The sequence below is a fragment of the Gorilla gorilla genome, chromosome 19 (genome assembly GCF_029281585.2).
Source record: "Gorilla gorilla gorilla isolate KB3781 chromosome 19, NHGRI_mGorGor1-v2.1_pri, whole genome shotgun sequence".
Taxonomy (NCBI): domain Eukaryota; kingdom Metazoa; phylum Chordata; class Mammalia; order Primates; family Hominidae; genus Gorilla; species Gorilla gorilla.
Window position 1 is genome coordinate 37,806,417 of NC_073243.2, and position 21,845 is coordinate 37,828,261.

Consider the following 21,845-nt stretch of genomic DNA (forward strand, 5'->3'; position numbering starts at 1 on the left):
TTTCCTAGAAGTAGAAGATACTCATCATGTATACTGAAGACTGAAAATAGAGCTGTCTGCTTGGCTTATAACCTCAGGCTGACATAGGCCTGATGCAGAGGCTTATAACCTCAGGCTGACATAGGCCTGATGCAGAAGAGCCCAGTTCTCCAAGTCATTTGCAGAACCGACCCATTCAGTCACAGTTGTAGACCTTCATTTAGAACTAGCCTTGTGCCTTGAACAACTTTATAAAGAGAATCAAACTCTCATAGCACCATGTTCCAGTCTGACCCAGAACTGAAGAGGCCTTGGGGTACAGGACCCCACCAGCCGGCTTCGGTACTTCCTCTACCTGAATCCCGATATCAGACCCCTCTAAAGAGCCTCTCAATGGTTCTGGCAAATGCCACGGGTGTCCCTTTGAAACTCTCCCCAGTCATGAGAGATGTGGATACAGACAAGGAGACCTTCAATGCCTGGCCTGAAGGGAGGGAAGGCACGGCCGCCGGCTCGGGCAGCTGCGGAGCGGAGCCTCTCCAGCTGTCCCTGGGGCGAGGCTGAGAGCAGCAGATCCCTGCACGTATTTTTAGACAGAGACTCCTCAATGGCATAATGAGGTTCTTCTATTAAAAGGAAATCACCCAGGGCAGTACAACTCCCCTGATGAATCTGGGCTGTGTCAAAATGAAAAACATATGTGCGCATTCTGAAAATAGAAACTCAGGATTAGATAAAGCAGAACTTGAGAGAGGAAGATAATTAGTGGTGCTGATGTTTAAAAAAGAAAAAAAAAGAAGTATAGAATTAAAAAGCTATACTGCATCTATATATCTTAATTAATCAAGGGATGTTGTTAAAGAAGTTCTGAGTTCAATTTAATCTTCCAATCTTGAGTTCAATTTAACCTTCTGATCTCTAACTACTGAAGACATTTTATCCATTTTATCTTACGCACATAAGACCTTGTGGAAGTAAGGTTGTTACCACCTGCACAGGATGAAAAGTATACTCTTTATGCTTTTATCTTAGAAACCTTTATGGAACTAAGTAGCCTGCAACTATACATATAACAGGATAGCTAGGTTCGGGGAAATTACCTAAACGAAATCTCTACATTCTATTTTTTTTATATTTAAAATGTTTTGAAACAATGTTTTCATAAATGAATTCTGACATGAACTAAAGTGTAGGATGGCACAGATCAAGAATTTTCTGGCACTTCTGCTTTAACCATACCACCAAACTTCATGTGTGTGAGAGAGAGAGAAAGAGAGAGGGAGAGAGAAAGGAGGGAGATGGACGGAGCCGTGTGTATATTTCTGGTTTTCTGAGTTGTTTTCTCAGTTGATGCACATAAGATTAGGTTTAAGGGCTTGTTCTGTAATTGACCGCAGGGACTCCTTTTTTAAAAAACCAGAAAAGTTAAAAAGTTCTTTCAAAACTGTAATGAATAAATCATATCAAAAATGAGGCAGGGTAGGGGTTGGGGAAGGTCCGACATTTGGCTGGCAAACAGAGCAGTATAACCCACCAACTACTCTTTAGATCCTCATACTTGAAACCCCAGTGTCATTATTATATGCATATGATATTCATTTAGGCTAGCATATTTATTCTGTTTTTTTCTAATTTAAAAAAATATATCAAGTCCCCTTCAACCAGAGACAGTCATTGCCTTTACTTTATGTGACCACTGTAAGCTCCAGGGACTGTGCTCAGGCTCATTGCCAAGGCCTGCATTTTCACTTACAGGCAGTCGGTGATCCTGGTACATCATGAGAACTGAGTGTGTCCGCCAAGACAGAGTCTCCACAACTGTCCTCACATGATTGACTCACGGCGCCCATCTGTGAGGCCTTCACTGCAACTTGTAGGCTCTCAGCTAAGATGGAGAAAAACAAAAATAAATCTAAAAAACAAAGATAGGTATATATTTAATCTAGATCAGGAATTGGCAAATTGCATTTGGCCTGTCCCTGTTTTTATATGACCCAGGGGCTAAAAATGATTTTTACATTTTTAAAGGTTGTCAAAACATGGGCATGTGCCTATGCGCGCACGCACACCACACACACACACACACCCCAGAGACTGTGTGATTTACAAAACCCAAAATACTTAATATCTGGCCCTTTATAGGAAAAGTTTGCAGATCTTTAATCTAGACCAATACTTTTAGCATCATTTTACGACAGAGAATTAACTCAATAAAAAACTATAAACCCATTATATTAAAATATCTCAAATGCAACTTTCAGTAAATTGGTATGCCTAAAAACTTCCTGTCATTCAGTTAGTATAAATATACCAGGCATTAAAATTTTAAAACCTGTTGCCCAGAAATATTAGCTATTTCTCAAAAGAGTATTTTCCCTACACTTGTCTTTAGAAATACAGATTCCCAGTCTTTGGCTCTAGACTTACTGGATTTGATTCTCTGGAGGAGAAAACAGGATCTGTATTTTAAATAAGCACCTGTTCTAGAGGATATTGGGCATTTGACAACTAAGAGGGGAGTTTACAGATTGGAGGAGGAAAGAGACATACACAACCCACTAGACCATACAGAAGCATATGATCAGCACTCATCTCCATCAGCATTATTAGAGCATTATAAATGCTACTGCAGCATGGAGGAGGAAGAGCATTCTATTAGCTATTAGGATTCGGAATATGTTTTTACAGGAGGTGAAAACTGAGCAGGACCTGGAAGGATGGATGGGTTTCAAGAGGAAGAGACAGAAGAAAAGAAAGGAAGGAGGAAAAGCTGTCCAGCAGAGTGAAGTCCCAGGAAGACGATTCAAGGTGCACTACTGAACTGGCTTTTTGTCAGAAGATAACTCCCTCACTCTGATAAGAACTCCTGCTCGATCTTTCGGCTGCAAATGGGGCTGGATGGTCCGTGACCCAGGGTGGATTATCCAACTGTGGCTCACGCAGCACCTCCACTGCTCTGGGTTCTAAGCAGCTGGGTCCGCTGCTGCCCCGGCACCTCTGTCACAGTGTGCCAGAGGAATGGAAGCAGATGAGCATACAACCCAGCGTTAGTGAAAGTTTTGGTGGGGGAGAAAGTTAAAGCCACTGGCTGATACTGAGAGTGGGCGATTTATTTCATCAAGCCTTTATCAAAGACAATGAGGGAGGTCACTGCTTCTTGTCAACTCACTTGGAAGTTTCATTTTTATTTCTAAAATATATCTTGACTCGGCCTCTTCTCTCTGCTCCCATTGTCAATGGCACTGGTCTAGACCAAGGCTCATCTTAACTTCTGTGATTACTTCCTAACAGGTCTCCAGGCAGATTTGTCTCCTAATCTCTTGTCCATTCAGCAGCTAGTGTTTTAAGACATAAATAAGATCACGCCACACCCACGATTAAAAGCTTCCAATGCTTTCCATCATATTTGGAATAACATCCTCTTTTAAAATTATTTAAACACGGCCTATAATGATCTGATCCCAGTCTGCCTGGCCCACACCACCTCATCTAATGGTGACCCCCGCTGACATCTGCTACCCTGGCTTCCCTTCTTTCCTTAAGCAGGTGAAGCTCACTGCAGCCTCAGGGGCTTTGCACTTCCTTCTCTCTGCCCAAAATGATCCTCGCCAAGCTTTTAAGACAGCTGGCTTCTCATTTCTCAATCTTCATCTCAAAAAGAGGTCTTTAGGCTAATCTCTCTGAAGCAAAGCCTTCACCTTATCACAATCCCATTATCTTTGGGATAGACAACTATCCGAAGTTCTTTTTTTTCCGTAAGTATTGTCTGTCTTTCCTCACTAAAAGTTTTACAAAAGCATTACTGCCTCCCTAGCACCAGCAACAGTACAAGGTAGATGCTCAATGGATATCTGATAAGCAGATGGATGAGGGGTTCTATCAGTGAACCCTACTTCAGACCTCTATGCCCTTCTCAAGACCTCAGTTTCCTCAACTGGGAAATAAAGATGGCTGATTCTAAGATTTCTAAATTCTCTTCCAGAGCTAATATTCTGAGATTCTAAACCAGAGGCTGGCAAACATTTTCTGCAAAGAGCCAGTTAATAGTTTAGGTTTTGTGGACTAAACAGTCTGTCAAAACTGCTCATCTCTGCCACTGTAGGAAAAAGTAGCCAGAGGCAACACATAAACAAGCAGATGTGGCTAAGTTCCGGTAAAACTAAACTTACGAAAGCAGGTTGTGGGATGTGTGTAGTCCGTGGTCTGTAATTTACCAGCCCTTCTTCTGTACAACAGCATTTCCTGCTACTCTCTCAGGAGGTGGCTGGTTTATCTCCCAAGCCCTTTGTCCCACTGTCACTTCAGACCATTATCTCCATCTCTCCCTTCAACTCCTTTCTGCCTTGAAGCTGCTGCCCTCAGGTTACACCACTCACTACCGCTCATTGTTGCCTTTCCTCTATAGACCTTCAGCCACTCATTTGCCTTCCCTGAATGAGTTAGCACATGGCACAAGTTCTCCCCCTCCCACTAGCGCTAATCCTGTCAAAATTCTCAGTATTTTCAATTCTATAAACTTAGTCCTTCCACCACCCTGGCCTCTCATCCTCTGGGCTTTCTCATCTCCAATGACCTTGCCCTTCACCCAACCTCGGCCACCATCTCCCATTGTTATTACCAACATCTGCACTTCGCCCTCTTAAGTCTATTCTCCACACAGCAGTCAGGAGGTACCTTTCAAACCACAACTCAAGTCCCTCCTCCACTCAAAATTCTCTAATGCTTCCCATCCCACTCAGGATGAAATTCCAAGTCCTTCTCTCCCACCATGCAACCTGAGACCTAGTGAACCCTGGACTCATCGCCTGCACTGCTCACCCCACCCTCCCTTCCCTCAGCCTGTGCTGTCCCCCTGCCTGCTCCTCAGGCGAGCCTGGCACTTCCATGCACCAGGACCTTTGTGCCGGCCATTCCCTACACCTGGAAGACTCTCCCTCAGGATACCACTTAGCTTTCTTCCTTCATGTCCACTTACATATCATTATATCAAAGAGGCCTTCCCTGGCCACCCTATCTAAAACAGAGCCATCCCAACTCCATCACCCTCTCTCTCCCTTATCCTGCTTATTTTTCTTCATAGCACTTGATACAACCTGACATATTTATTTCTTTATATTTGGCTATTTCTAGAAATATAAGTTCCAGCCGAGTAAGGACCTTGTCTTGTTCTGCTGTATCCTCAGCACCAAGACCACAGTGCATGGCACTTAGCAGGTGTTCAATAAACATTTTCTGAACGTGTCGACCCAAACCCTTCTCACAGCAGTTTACCTTCTTTCAGTGCTGCTGCCAGTAATGAGGCTGCCTGGGGAGGCTCGCCTGGGTCAGGTTTAATAAGGAGGTGGGGCTCTAGATGGACGTCCTCAAATCCGCTCAGTTCTCCAAGTTCAGCATAGATATGCAGCTTCTCCTCCAAATACGCACAGATTTGTTGGTCTTGGTTAGTGAGTATTTCTATGAAATAGTATTTACCATATAAGATTATCACTAACATGAATACAACCACTCATGTGAAAGTCCACGAAAAAGATGTTGCTAATTAGCAAGCAGTATGACCTCCAAGAGAAAACCCAGGTTGATGAGTGGGGCAGATGCAGGTCTCAGTCCTGACCATGCCACTTAGTGACTGTGGCCTCCAGCAAGTGACTTAACAACTTTCTCAGCTTCCATTGTCTTTTCTGTAAATAAGGTTCCTTTCTCAGTCCCCTACTTCCAGAAAATTTGCAAAGCTATTCTTTGTTTGTTCAGGCTGTTTTCTATTAAGACTAAACATTAAGCTTAGGAATGAAAATTGAGGCGGCCCTGTCCATGATGAGTGAACAATACAAATGCCTGGAACGGCACAGGCTAAACCAAACATACTGGTTTAAGTTTTTGTTTCTAAACATCCAGTTTCTTTGCCCATCTTTGCATGCATCATTGTCCTCAGATTTCAACATGCTACAGAATTCTTAAAGCTCAAAGGGACCTTAACTAGCATTGAATCCAGGAATTCTCAGTCCCCTCTGTGCTTCAAAGTCACCTTGGGAGAGCTGAAAACCCCAAAGTCTACATCCCACCTGCCACAGATTCGGATTCAATTGGTGGAGGGTGAGGCCCAGGCATCCGTATTTTTAAAGACCTCTCAACTGATTCCAGTGTCCAATCAGAGTTGAGAATCACTGAGCTAGTCTAATCTCCTTCTTTCACACACTTGGAAACTGGGGACCAGATCTGTTGGGTTCCTTGTCCAAAGTCATTGACATGACAGTGCTGAGACCTAAAATTAAACCATGAGACAAATAATTCCAACACTCATCTGCACCACACTGCCCACAGCTGTTGTTTCATATATGTTATGTGCATTTTTTACGTCCATTTTAATCACTAAGGTGGAAGTGAAGAGAATGTCATCTTGTTTGAGCATTTCTAGTGTAAGTTTCTCGGGAGGGTGGTCCAGGTGGGCCTCAGGTGCACAGGATGAATCATGTAGTTATAACCTCCTGTTCATGACACTCGGGCTTTCCCAACACCCAGGAGAACACCACGACCAGGGAGCCAGAAGTGCCTGCACTGTACCTTGACATTGCTGAATTTTGGCCACTCTGGCTTCAGCTTTCCTCTTGTCTTCATCAGATTCACTTGTCCTTCCCCCTTTTTCTTCAGGACAACTTTAAAAGACAATAGTCAAGAGACACAACTGAAACCAAATGCAAGTATCTGTAGATTCATTAGAAAAACATGGGAACTTGGCAATAGATTTATTCATAAAGGAGAAAATTTCAGCATAAAGGGAATGCATCATCCCCCCTGGCCAGAGACTTGGTTTTCTTGAGAATACAAAGAATCTTGCATAACATTACATGGCTCTCAAAATCGGTGGTGTGGGATGACTCAAATATTCCAGTGAACACAAACATACACTCACCACACACACCCATAATGGGAATAAAGTATAAGAATTGTAAATGATAGAAGTGGGGTGCCAGAGCAGATGGGGTGCAGTAGAGGTAGAGAAATTTTATATAACTTCAGGATCTAACTAATCAAATTACTGTTGAGAATGATCACCCCCACCCTTGTGCTCCCAATTATAAAAACTGTCCTTGCACAAGTAATGAGGAATAAATTGACTTAGAATACTTAGATCCACCAATTCAGAAACATTTATTGAGTGATTTCTCAGCACTAGGCACACAGAGAAACATAAGACATGAACCCTGCCCTCGAGGAGCTTCCAATCTAATTAAATAAACACACACATATGTACATAAAAAAGATAATAGCTACAAGGCAGTATATAAGAAGCATCAAGTAAATGCTTTAGTGAACAGGTGTTAAAGAATTTCAGGCAAGAAAGAGATCACCAGGACTGAAGGGGTCCTCATGGAGGAGGGGAGGCCCGAGCTGCATCAACACCCGGCAGGGCACACACAGGCAGAGGGAGGTGCGGGCATTACATGCAGGGAGGCGCGGAGGAGAAAGCTGCAGATGGGGGGCTATCGCAGGCAGGTGCAGGGGGCAGGGGGCAGACCATTCTGGCAGAGGCAAAGTTTTCATGCAGGAAGACATGGTTAGAATATTTTCCCCAGTTGAACAACTCTGTTCCATAGATTATGGACGGAAGGAAATGTTACCTTTCTACAGCCTGCTGGATCCGTCTCATCCAGTTATTGCGTTCCTCCTTGGAATTGGTGTGAATTTCATACATCTCAGGACCAGCAGATGAAGCACTGATCAGAAACATTCCTCTCTCCTCATTAGCAACTTCTCTAGCAATAAGCTTTTGAAGGGAAATAACTGATGGCTTCTGATCCTACATAAAATAGGAAGGTGAGCAGATGAAACAGCATCCTAGCTAAAGTAAGGCTCCGTAAAACATGAGCTAAAGGAAGCAACAGTACTAGGTAAACCTTTCTCCACTTCCAATCTTTTCAAAAGAGCTGTAGAAGTTGATACAATCTCCAATGGAGACGGTGTGGAAAAGAGAGGATGGAAAAAGAGGAATTATAGGCATGCTCATCCTTAAGAATTGGTGGTTTAGGCCAGGCCCAACGGCTCCCTCCTGTAATCCCAGCACTTTGGGAGGCCGAGGCAGGTGAATCACTTGAGGTCAGCAGTTGAAGACCAGCCTGGCCAATGTGGTGAAACCCCATCTATACTAAAAACACAAAAATTAGCCAGATGTGGTGGTGTGCGCCTGTAGTCTCAGCTGCCTGGGAGGCTGAGGCATGAGAATTGCTTGAACCTGGGAGGCAGAGGTTGCAGTGAGCGCATTCCAGCCTGGGCAACAGAGCAAGACTCCATCTCAAAAAAAGAAAAAAAAAAGGAATTGGTTGTTTAAAAACTGAACTTTTTAAAAGAAAGAACAATCAGAGAAGAAAAATATCAAAATGCCATAGTCAAGGCAGGAGAAGTTTTTCTAAGAGAGCATGAGATAGGAAACTATGTCAAATGTCAAAGAGACTGAGAAGGAGGGAGGCCCTAAAAAGTCCATTAGACTTGCAATACTGTTTCAATAAGGTGATGGAACAGAAGCCCAGAAACTCAGAAGCCCAGCCCATGGACTATAAAAGTGACTATAAAAGATAAGAATAAGTGGTAAGACCTTTGATTCCCCAGGCGTAACCACTCCTTTTTGCTACTGTCATGTGGGTCACAGCAACAAAATGGTCTACAAGTTCTTGCCTCTTCTCACCAAGCAGATGAGCCCTTGGTGGGTGGGAATGGGTCTCATTCATCTTCATGCACCTAGCACATAGCCAAGCATAGAGTAGGCACTCAATAAATGTTGGTAGGACTAGTTTCACATAAGTCCACCACAGGGTAATAGGAAGAAAGTCTAAAATTTGGCATGTACGCCATGACTAAACCACCTCTTCTACCAACATCTACTGTGATCCTCCAATGTCCTTTTCTGAACACTGGGGATTCAAAGAGGAACAGCACACTGATGATGCTTGGTAGGTAGATGTAGTTGAAAGAATGGCCAAAAGAATGACTTCAGGATGAACAATTTGGGGGATAATATGAAGAATTCTTCTTTGGTCTGTGGCTTCCACCACTGTTTACAGAGCTGGTTGCAGTGTGTGGTTTTGCTTCACCATCATGGACTGAGCGACGCCTTTATCCAGAACATGCCACTGTCCCCTCACTGCTGACTCCTTGGTGCTGGCTTGTCGGCTTTCCCAGCATCATACAGCTTGGCCGTATCTGATGCTGTGTGCCATGGTGACCCACAGTACCTCCTCACCCCACGCTTCTCAGAGTAGCATGAGAGAAAAAATATAATGGGACAAGACCACTGGTCTATACAGCCCATGCTCAGCCTCTGAAAATGGAAGCAAAAGCAGCCCCGTGGCAGAGTTGTTGGAATACTGCCCTCTCTAATTAGGGAGATCCTTGGAGCATTGTTAATCTGGCTTACTCTATTATGGACCTACTCCCTTATCTGTTTCCCTGATGCAATGTGCAATGTACTTTATAGCTTCCTCAGCTGACAAGGTAAACAGCCTCTGTATGTAAAAAGGCAGAGTAGGTTTACTTGCTTAAGACATGAGCAAGAGTGCAATTATTTGAACCAGTTGGTTAGTGTTGCAGGGGAGGGAGGTGGCAGGGTAAGATCTTTTCAAAGGGAAAACAGGTAAGTGCAAGGAAAGTAGCATTCATTCGATCACCATCAGACCAGGGGGCATGGGAACCTGTCCATCGGTATTCATACTAACCATGCACAAACACTGGAGATGAACAAACATTCAAATTAACTCTCCAGGAATGGAAGTAGCATGTCTGCCTTGGAGGTAGATGTCAAACACTAGTAATGCAAAGGGCTAACCCAGCTTGCAGAGATGTTTTATTTGTGCCACGGCATTTAACAAACAAAGTTTAAAAATAAGTTCTCAGCATTTAAATACTAGGGGATTTCACTTTTTAAAAACTTTACATTTCTGGGTTCTTGGGGAAAGCAGAAGATGAGCAATCCTGGGCCCATATTCTCATTTTAAAACACTGGCTATAGCCAAGTAATCCCTGACATCTTTGAGACAGGGCACAGACTCACTTTTCACTACAGTCCCTACAACTTTCTATTGTCTCATTGCTTCTGACCCTGTCATATTCGCTTAATCACATTTCTGCCCAATCCCTACAGGCATTAGGAGTTGAAGACCTCTAATGTAGGAGAAGACGAAAGGAGCTGCTACGTTTAGCTGTATTGTTACACCGTATCCATTTTGTGCTGATTCTATTATCCAGGGAATCCATTGTGATAAAGAGATTTTAAAGCTGCTTCCTATTTGGAACTTCAGCCTGCAGGTCCACATGTTCACTGTCTTGGTTGTTTGCTCCTTTTGAATTTGCCTTCTTTGATGTTCAAGAGATTCCTCCTAGACTCAGTATTCTAAGACTTAGTGAACACATCTACTTTTTCTTAACACATTTTGTCGGTTTGGGCTCTGCCCCAATTTCCAGCTGAGTCCTTTATAAAAACAAAAACAAAGCAAAACTTTCTTGTAGGGACGCACTACTCCATCCTCTTGCTACTTTAACTGCTTATCTTCTGGCTACTTCCAAATTCATCACGTTTTCTGTAACATGCAGCAAGACAAGCACCTAGGGAAGAAGTGTTTTCTAAAGGGCACAAGGAGTGGAGAATCTCACTTGTACTAGCTTGAGGAAAATTTTCTAAAATTCTAGGATAGGAGCTAGGAAATCCAGATATCTGTATATCCCTAGCCAAATGCTTCAATTTCCTACAATGTTAACTAAGATATTTGTGACACATGGGCTATTGTCAGATAGATGTAACTCAGGAGTGTATGAACAGTAGGGTGCACCTGACTCTTCAAGGATAAAATGATGCTTTCCCTTTTGCTCTCTGATACCACCAAGGGCTTAGCTGTCATTTATGAATGCAGTTACATGTCAGGTTAACACCTTTAAGAAACAGTATCAGTATAGCCAAATACATTCCACCAAGAAGAGCTAGGTTGTAACTGTCTTCATTCTGCCATTTGGTGGAATGCATTCCTAATACCTCACTTAATGGTAAATGTGGTCTATGGGTAGCACAGATAATGCCTCAGGAGGTCATATGAGACAAGAGGGAAAGAATCATATTTCCAGTCATGCTCTAAGTTGAGCATTACAGGATCTGAATCCATATGCTACCTTCTCCTAAAAAACAAGGTAGTTGTCTTTATGTTATCTACTTCATGATCAATCAGCAAGACATCTGTCCCGTAATATCATCCAAAAAGCAGAATTTGCTTTTCTTTTAGGTCTTTGGTTTTAAAGAAGCACTGGTTTCTATAAAGATGTGAATTTGTTTCCTGTTCCTACATGGCCCTCACCATCCCACAGGTTAAACAAAACGGTCCCCACCTTCCCACTTATTTCTCAGGTTCTTTCAGAGAATCTCAAGCATCTCAGGTAACAGCATTGAGAAGCTGCTGGACAAACCAATAGGTTTTCATGAAATTTGTAATACAGTTCAAATTGATTGGGAACATAGAGACTTCTTCAGGCCTTCTTATTATCTATGTGCTAGCAATTAGATTACTCTAACACACTACAAAAATAGTTTCATACACTGTTTGTCTTTAGAAGCTACTACAGTAAAAATAAGAAAGAATCTTCTGTAAACATTAGGCATCAGGATGGTATCCCTTGTCTGGCAGAAGGCACACGATGGCAGTCACGGGGTTAGTAAGTGGGAGAGCAGGGCCAATGGGCATGGAGAAAGCCAGGTGCTGGAAGAGATTGGCTGTGCCCAGCATTCACATTTTAGTTGCTGGATCTAAGGGAAGGGGTTTGGGGGCCGAAGGGGCGGGGAAGAGAGGAGTCTGGAGGAAAGACCAAGATAGCTAGATGGCATGGGGACATTTGGGAGGCTCAGGGCAGTGCCTGTTCACCAACCACTACTGAAGGACTGCAATATTCTCACAGTTGGCTACACTGCTGAACCAGCTGAGTACCAGCCCTGGTTGTGATGAGGCAACACTTACTATGCTAATTTAACCTAATGAGATGCTCATCTCTAAACACTGCAATCACAAATAATAATGGAACCATAATAGAAGCATATACTTCCCTGTGACTATTACATTTCACTAGGAATTTTAGGCATTTTTCAAGAAAATGTGTGGTTAAACCTATTTTTTAAATACATCACACAGTCATATACTTACAACGGCTGCAAAGATGTATTTCTGGTCTTTTTCTTGTAAAAAGAGCAGCACATCAGTTAGAAGTAGAGCTAGGATATCTTTAAAGAAAAAAACATTACTAGTATTAATGAAGCAAACCACAGTTCAAATAAACTGAATAAAAATCAAAAGACTAAGATTTAGTCTAAGTATGAAAGTTTTATAAAAATACCTGTATTATGATAGCCAAAGATATATGCTATTAATAACTTAATAGAAAGCTGTCTTTAAGTGTGCATGTTTGTGTGTAGCTGTAGGTATAGGTAAATCTCCAGCAAAGTTTAATGTAGTCACTTTCAAAACGGAAGAAAAATATCCATTAAAAAAGAAAGCTTTAATAAAATGGAGCAAACTCTTACCTTCGGCGGGAAAAGTGCTGAATTAAAAATGTAAAAGGGCAGCTTCTACCTCAAATTATATATGCCTGCTATTTTGTTTCATCTAGATCTGAGCAAGGTTTAAGATTCCATACTTCCCTTACACATTGTTCACAAGAACTCATCTTCACTGCACCCACTGAATAGTCTAACACAAAGTTACCAAACTGATTCTATTAAATGGATAAACAGCAAATGACTTCGAGCAATAGAATCTACAGGTTGTGGTTAATATTTTTTTTCAATACAACATTGCTGGTTGTTGATCAACAAATCCCATTTCAGATATTAGTTGCAACCTCCATCCAAACTTGATCATCCTCCAATGGGTAATAATTTTTGAGTAGCTAGAATTTAACAACCTCTTCCTCTCACTGCCTACCTATGGATGTTATTAAGATGAACTGTTAGAAGCAGTGGTTCTTAGCCCTGGCTGCAGAGTAGACTCACCTGGGGAGCCTTTAAACATCCCATAGGCTTTGGTTTCATCCTCACAGTGATAAAATCAGAATCTCTGGGAGGAGACATGAGCATTCGTAATGTTTTCCAGCTCCAGAGGTGATTCTAGTGCGTGGCCAGGGTGAGAAAGCCTGGATTAGGCAGTGTGATAGCTACATAATGAGTCCTTAAAAAATGGAATTATCTGCTTTAGACTCCTGAACAGAGTCAAGTTCGTGCCAGTTAGCAAACAGTAGCACTGAGGAAAAGCTTAAACCAGCGTCAGCAGGTGTGTGGATATATTCTATTAGTCAGTAACAAAGATGACATTCAGAGTTCTTTTTATTTCTCCCCTCCATTGTCTGACAGCCCTAGGCTGTGTTGACATGCAACAGACCCTAGGTGTGTAGGTGTACTGCCTTGCTTTCAACACACCACAGTTACCAGAATAATTTTTCTGTGTCAACAATTAGCAGAACTCTCAGTTCATTTGATTTCAGACATCACAAACTTGCAAATTCATAAAACATGTATAAAGGTTTTAGCTTGGGCAGCAAACTCCCACCAAAGATTTGTATCATTGGCCAAATTTGCCTATTGAAATTCACAAATCAATCTTTCAACTGACCCAGGGTTTGTGCATGTGTGCCTGCAATTCTGAACTGTTTTTCTTTTGAAAATCTGTCCTCTGTTAAATGAATAATGTGTATGAAGGGAGAAATTGGTCTGGTAGAGCCACAGTACCTTTGAAACGACCTGTAGCAGTTTTCCAGTAAACAAGGCCATCATATAACAGAGTCCTTTCTTCACTCATCAGTGCCTGCTTCCTAAACACATGTCCATTTTTGAGCTTCGTGTATGTTTTGTTTTCAATCTTATTTAGGATCTCAAGCCATTTTTGGTTTTTCTCATATTCATTGACTTTTAAATCCACTGTTGCAATCATGTCTTTAATTAAGCAAAGGGCTTTGCATAAGTCTTTATGTTCCTCAGTTCTTTCTGAGTGGGAAAAAGAAACAAACAAAAATACTATACAATAAACCAGAGTACTAAGGACGAAAACTTCTTCTTTAGTTTTAAAATATAGTTAAATATATCATCTAAACAATAAAAATCCCATAAGAAAAATGTTGGATTAAACTTAAATTCCTAGCCTGGGCAACATGGCAAAACCCTGTCTCTACCAAAAAAGATACAAAAATTAGCCGGGCATAGTGGCATGTGCCTTTTGTCCCAACTACTCAAGAGGCTTAGGTGGGAGGACAGTTTGAGCCTGGGAGGTAGAGGTTGCAGGGAACCAAGATTGTACCACTCCACTCCAGCCTACGAGACAGAGTGAGACTCTGTCTCAAAAAAAAAAAAAAAAAAAAAATTAAATCCTATAATACCACTCTGTACCACCCCCCCCCCACCAAAAAAATGTTAAAATATTTTATTATGAAAGGTTTGCAGGATTAAATGTGCTTCAGCTGACACATAGTCCTTCCGCTGACAGTAAGATGTCTGAGTTCTAGGGATGGGTCTGACCTTCTCCCTAGGGCAGGAAATGTGTTATATACTAACTTAGGCCTTCCTTCCACCTTCTTAGACATAGGTAATCAATAATCTCCATGCCAAGTTTCTTAAAACTTAAGCCAGCTGTGGGGCAAAGCCAGTAATGCTTTCAGAAACAGAGCCACAGGGTTATGTGAATGAGCCTCAGATTCATTTATATTCCTTGATCCCTTCCCTCCATAAAATTAACATTCAAAATTATATTTTATAACTGCATTAGCATAAATATGAATATATTACTATTATAATTAAACAATTTTCTATGACCATTTTATTTAAAATTAAATATTTTGATTTCTTTTACCATCAGAAGAAAAAATGAATTTTCTTCTTCTGATGGGAAAAGAAAATATTTTCATGGTACCCAAGTGCTGTGCTAATGGACAAATCAGCCATGCTCATACCAAGAGCAAATAATTATTGATTTCAGTTGTTATTCTTTAAAATACTGGCTACCTGCTCTTGTCTCTAGATTATCTTATGAAAATACTCTGAAGGAGTTTCTGGAGCAGCCTCCTGAAACTCCAGATAAAAGTATATTTGGTGATAAAGACCACCTAGTTGATGTTTATTAAGGCAACTGGAACTGAAAGGTAATGTTTCATGTCATTTTGTAGTGGAGATAATTGAGGCTCAGTTAATAATTTGCCCAATGAATGAGTGGCAGAGCTGAGTATATACAATGCAACACAAGTGCACAAAATTCCAAACCCAAGCCCTTTTTAACATAACACACTACTACCCTAATAATAATCTTTACTCAAGATCAATATGTTAGCTTGAGGATTAGACCATTTTATTTATTCATTCATTGCATTGATATGTTTTTATTTATTGATCATCTATTCTGTACCAGCCATTGCACTAGACATTGAAGATCCAGCTGTAAACCGGACAGACACAGGTCTTATAGATCCCACAAGGAGCTTACAGACCAGCCACATGCATTCACAGCTTCTTAAAAGATGCCCATATGTTACTCCCTGGAACTTGATGAATTGACAGGGTCAAAAATAGATCCTTCTTATAATCCCTCTCAACTTAATAACTGATTGCTTAGGAGAGTTGACATTTTGTGATAGGATCAATAGCATGTTTCATCAGACTGTTGTGAAGGTAATAGGAAAATGAGGAAGAGGAGGTATTAAGAAAGCCCAGTGGTGGGGAAAATAAAGAGGAGAAAGGCAGGTTCAAAGTAAGAAGAAGCCAGCTTGGTTTGGGCTACCTGTAGAAATTCAGACTATTACCCATGCTGCATTATAAAAGATAACTTCTAAAAACTAATCCAAATTCTAAGGCTTTAACAGTTTCTCCGTCGTGAAACTCTTTATGAATCAGAGACCACAAACACTGATGGCTGTTTAGAACCCCTCAACTGTGTTTAAAACTAATAAGAGGGGCAAATTTTTATCCCAGAAGTCACAACTTACCCTTTGTGTACTGCAATATCCTTTCCACCAAGACAGGGTATTTTGTAATACGCTGAGTGACCAACAGAATGCATTCTGGAATTCCTCGGCGTCGAGCCAAAAGATTACTATTTCGGAGCTTAAAAAATATATACTTTTATGTACACAAATTCTACCTGTATTTACTTTTCAGGTGTGAATTTAACAATACAAAGAATCTGCAACAGTACAATTTTATGCAGACTTAACATTCATTGCTATCAATTAAAACGATGCATTATCACTAATTTAAATTGCATACTTTGTCATAAATTTCAGTACCCCAACTCTCCAAGATTTTAAGAAGTTTCAAGTTACTGATGTATTTGTAGTTAATTCCAAAAGAAGTTCCAATACTTCTAAGTGCCTCGATTTATGAATAGCAAAATTTTTGAAAAATAATCATAAATCAAAGTTAACTTTGAACATGAGTTTGCAGTTTACCATTTGTTTTCCCAACAGGTCTTCCTCCACATTTGTTATTATTCATTATAACTCTTAGAGTTCCCTCTAATCAGGACAACTTTTTTTCTAAAAATATCAAAGTATTCCTCATAGTATTCAAGTCCTCAACACACACTTATGTGGGAAAAAAGGGAAGAGAATCTGGTAGCATTCTTAACATGGCAGATAAAAATTTAGAATCCAGGAAACTTTATAAGACAAATTTCTTCAACAAATAAATCAGAAGAAGAAAAAAGGGGTGGGATAACATTCAAATGAAAAGAGATTTAAGAGATATAACCACCTCATACAATAAGTGAACCTTGGTCAGATTCTGATTTAAGTAATCCAATTTTATGAGATAATCTGTGAAATTTTAAGATATCAAAAACTATTGTTACTTTATTTGTATAATAATGTCATAATTTTTAACTTTTTCATCTGGAGAAAAATATTACAGATGAAATTATATGATGTCATGAATCTGCTTCAAGCTAATTCAGAAGTGGAGTAGATTCTGTGTTTATTTTCACTTTGATTTTTCTGATATATAACTTGGCATGAAACAGCTTCCCAGTATGTTACAAATATTCTCAGAAGGTTGGAAGACATGACCTCACAAATATACAAAAGGAAATGATTTGGGGGCAATATTTTACTAATACAGAAAAAGAGACTTTCCACCTTTGTCACAAACCTTCCACCTCCCTTCTTCTTCCCCTGAAAAGCATCATTAGCTAAGAAATTTGTTTAAATCATTAAGAAACAAGCATAAACTATTTCTCCAGGCTGATTTATCACTTTGTAATAAAGTTTTAAAATACTTGCCTTAATAAAATTCTGAAACTTTTTATTCTGCTGGAGTTCTTTAAAGAGGTTAACAGCTTCTTTATGATGGCTACAGAATTCTCCATATATTTTCTTCATTTTACTTGCATTTTCTTCTGAAAACTGGAAAGAATAACATTTAAATAATGGTTTGTAAATTTAGTAAGTTCTAAACACACAAAAAAAATGCAATTTTCATCTATTTCAAAATAGTATTTGCAAATAAAAAATAAATATCATGGAATTTCTGAACACAATCACTTATCTCCTCAGACATTTTTTAAATTAAAATAAAAGAAAGTTGTTGAGTGGTAAGGGTCAACATAATGTGATATTATATTGAACTAATATAATTATCAAATAGCCAAATGAAAAACATTTGATCTATTTTATTCTCGTCTTAGTTTTAATACAAATTTATAATTTCAATTTATAGTTTTAATACTTTTATAGATTGAAAGAAAAGTATATGGCAACATTTGGGAGCCTTCAGGAAGGTCTGGCCCCCCCAAAAAAATCACTCATTTGGCATTTACATTGGCTAACCCACCCCCCCCCCAAAAAAAATCACTCATTTGGCATTTACATTGGCTAACCCGCCCTCCCCCCCCCCAAAAAAATCACTCATTTGGCATTTACATTGGCTAATGACCATGTCCATAGACTGAGTCCTTAGTAGGGAATTTGATTTTTTGTTCACACATTACAAATAGATCAAGGGTAGGCTATCATTAGCCAAGATGAAAGACACCAGTGAATAACCAGAATGCCTGTTTATTAGCTAATGAAGAAAAGTAGAGATGTGGGCTGGATGTTTCAATAAGCCTTACCTGTAGAAAAACATCTGTAGAAAATCCACATAGAAATCAACTTAGAATCATAAGGTGCTGTGAAGAGAACTAGTTGAATGACTTGAATGCCATTTTTTTAGACTGTGATGGCCTTACATGCACACGTCCCCCTGAAGAGCATTGTAATGGAAACTGGAACACAACCACCCTCTTAAAAGTACTTAAAATTTACATCACGACCTCTGGTCTTTTCGTCTTTGCTTATATGAACGTGTGGGGCCAATAAGCCTCAAATGATAATTCTTAAACCACTTACAATCATTCAAAAAAATTACCTGGGTACAAATCTAACAAAACACATATATGACTCATAGTAAAAAACTATACAATGCCAGTGAAAGATGACAAAAATCTAAATAAATGAAGTGCTATATGATGTTCATGGATTAGAAGACTCAAAATAGTAAAGATGTCAATTTTCTTCAAACTGATATGCAGTTTTAGTACAATTCTTAACAAAATCCCAGTATGCTTTTTAAAAATATAAATAAGACTATTCTAGAATATATATGAAAAAGGAAAGGAACTAGAATAGCTAAAACAATTTTGGAAAAAATAATAAAGTGGAAGGACTCAGTCTTCTAAGATTATATAGCTACAGTTACTAAGACTATGGAAAGATAGATCCATAGATCAGTGAAACAAAATGGTAACCCAGATGCCCACATGATTTTTGACACAAATGGAAAAGCAATTAGAGGAAGAATAGCCTTTTCAACGAATGGCACTGGAGCAATTGGACATCCATAGACAAAAAAAAAAAAAAAACCCTGAACTTAACCTACTAAGTCTCATAACCTGCACAAAAAAATAACTCAAAGTACAACACACACTTAAATGTGAAACAACAAACTGTACAACTTTTTTTTTTGAGACAGGGTGCCACTTCTGATGCCCACCCAGGCTGGAGTGCAGGAGAAGGATCTCAGCTCACTGCAACCTCAACCTCCCAGGCTCAAGCGATCTGCCCACCTCAGCCCACAAATAGCTGGGACTACAAGTGCATACCACCACGCCAAGCTAATTTTTGTATTTTTTGTACAGACAGGGATTCATCATGATGCTCAGGCTGGTCTCAAACTCTTGAGCTCAAGTGATCCATCCACCTCGGCCTCCCAAAGTGCTGGGCTTACAGGCGTGAGCCACCATGCCCAGCAAAAACTGTAAATCCTTTTTTAAAAATAGGAGAAAATGTTTGAGACCTAGGGCTAGACAAAGAATCCTTAAACTTGAAACTACAAGATGGCCGAATAGGAACAGCTCCGGTCTACAGCTCCCAGCGTGAGCAACGCAGAAGACGGGTGATTTCTGCATTTCCATCTGAGGTACCGGGTTCATCTCACTAGGGAGTGCCAGACAGTGGGCACAGGACAGTGGGTACAGCACACCATGCGTGAGCCGAAGCAGGGCGAGGCATTGCCTCACTTGGGAAGTGCAAAGGGTCAGGGAGCTCCCTTTCCTGGTCAAGGAAAGGAGTGACAGACGGCACCTGGAAAATTGGGTCACTCCCACCAGAATACTGCGCTTTTCCGACGGGCTTAGGAAACGGTGCACCAGGATATTATATCCCACACCTGGCTCGGAGGGTCCTACGCCCATGGAGACTCGCTGATTGCTAGCACAGCAGTCTGAGATCAAACTGCAAGTCGGCAGCGAGGCTGGGGGAGGGGCGCCCGCCATTGCCCAGGCTCGCTTAGGTAAACAAAGCAGCGGGGAAGCTCCAACTGGGTAGAGCCCACCACAGCTCAAGGAGGCCTGCCTGCCTCTGTAGGTTCCACCGCTGGGGGCAGGGCACAGACAAACAAAAAGACAGCAGTAACTCTGCAGACTTAAATGTCCTTGTCTGACAGCTTTGAAGACAGCAGTGGTTCTCCCAGCACGCAGCTGGAGATCTGAGAACGGGCAAGACTGCCTCCTCAAGTGGGTCCCTGACCCCTGACCCCCGAGCAGCCTAACTGGGAGGCACCCCCCAGTAGGGGCAGACTGACACCTCACATGGCAGGGTACTCCTCTGAGACAAAACTTCTAGAGGAACTATCAGACAGCAGCATTCGCGGTTCACAAAAATCCGCATTTCTGCAGACACCGCTGCTGATACCCAGGCAAACAGGGTCTGGAGTGGACCTCTAGCAAACTCCAACAGACCTGCAGCTGAGGGTCCTGTCTGTTAGAAGGAAAACTAACAAACAGAAAGGACGTCCACACCAAAAACCCATCTGTACATCACCATCATCAAAGACCAAAAGTAGATAAAACCACAAAGATGGAGAAAAAACAGAGCAGAAAAACTGGAAACTCTAAAAAGCAGAGCGCCTCTCCTCCTCCAAAGGAATGCAGTTCCTCACCAGCAACGAAACAAAGCTGGACGGAGAATGACTTTGACGAGTCGACAGAAGAAGGCTCCAGATGATCAAACTACTCTGAGCCACAGGAGGAAATTCAAACCAAAGGCAAAGAAGTTGAAAACTTTGAAAAAAATTTAGACGAATGTATAACTAGAATAACCAATACAGAGAAGTGCTTAAAGGAGCTGATGGAGCTGAAAGCCAAGGCTCAAGAACTACATGAAGAATGCAGAAGCCTCAGGAGCCGATGCGATCAGCTGGAAGGAAGGGTATCAGTGATAGAAGATGAAATGAATGAAATGAAGCAAGAAGGGAAGTTTAGAGAAAAAAGAGTAAAAAGAAATGAACAAAGCCTTCAAGAAATACGAGACTATGTGAAAAGACCAAATCTGCGTCTGATTGGTGTACCTGAAAGTGACGGGGAGAATGGGACCAAGTTGGAAAACACTCTGCAGGATATTATCCAGGAGAACTTCCCCAATCTAGCAAGGCAAACCAACATTCAGATTCAGGAAATACAGAGAATGCCACAAAGGTACTCCTCGAGAAGAGCAACTCCAAGACACATAATTGTCAGATTCACCAAAGTTGAAATGAAGGAAAAAATGTTAAGGGCAGCCAGAGAGAAAGGTCGGGTTACCCCCAAAGGGAAGCCCATCAGACTAACAGCGGATCTCTCGGCAGAAACTCTACAAGACAGAAGAGAGTGGGGGCCAATATTCAACATTCTTAAAGAAAAGAATTTTCAACCTAGAATTTCATATCCAGCCAAACTAAGCTTCATAAGTGAAGGAGAAATAAAATACTTTACAGACAAGCAAATGCTGAGAGATTTTGTCACCACCAGGCCTGCCCTAAAAGAGCTCCTGAAGGAAGCACTAAACATGGAAAGGAACAACCGGTACCAGCTGCTGCAAAATCATGCAAAAATGTAAAGACCATCGAGACTAGGAAGACACTGCATCAACTAACGAGGAAAATAACCAGCTAACATCATAATGACAGGATCAAATTCACACATAACAATATTAACTTTAAATGTAAATGGACTAAATGCTCCAATTAAAAGACACAGACTGGCAAATTGGATAGAGAGTCAAGACCCATCAGTGTGCTGTATTCAGGAAACCCATCTCACGTGCAGAGACACACATAGGCTCAAAATAAAAGGATGAAGGAAGATCTACCAAGCAAATGGAAAACAAAAAAAAGGCAAGGGTTGCAATCCTAGTCTTGGATAAAACAGACTTTAAACCAACAAAGATCAAAAGAGACAAAGAAGGCCATTACATAATGGTAAAGGGATCAATTCAACAAGAAGAGCTAACTATCCTAAACATACATGCACCCAATACGGGAGCACCCAGATTCATAAAGCAAGTCTTGAGTGACCTAC

General features: G+C 40.8%; 1 protein-coding gene across 4 annotated transcripts in view; it reads right to left on the reverse strand.

Moving 5' to 3' along the window:
- The window catches only part of ARHGEF28 (Rho guanine nucleotide exchange factor 28), a 314,786-nt gene that overhangs the window by 41,820 nt on the left and 251,121 nt on the right, over nt 1-21,845 (reverse strand). For all 4 annotated transcript variants that reach the window (XM_031003474.3, XM_031003473.3, XM_031003475.3 and 1 more), the window contains 8 exons: nt 17,254-17,376; nt 15,964-16,081; nt 13,724-13,978; nt 12,147-12,223; nt 7,596-7,774; nt 6,538-6,629; nt 5,251-5,433; nt 1,733-1,864 (listed from right to left, as the gene is read on the reverse strand). In XM_031003474.3, the coding sequence (XP_030859334.3) occupies nt 1,733-1,864; nt 5,251-5,433; nt 6,538-6,629; nt 7,596-7,774; nt 12,147-12,223; nt 13,724-13,978; nt 15,964-16,081; nt 17,254-17,376 (1,159 nt within the window). The remainder of the gene's footprint in view (nt 1-1,732; nt 1,865-5,250; nt 5,434-6,537; nt 6,630-7,595; nt 7,775-12,146; nt 12,224-13,723; nt 13,979-15,963; nt 16,082-17,253; nt 17,377-21,845) is intronic.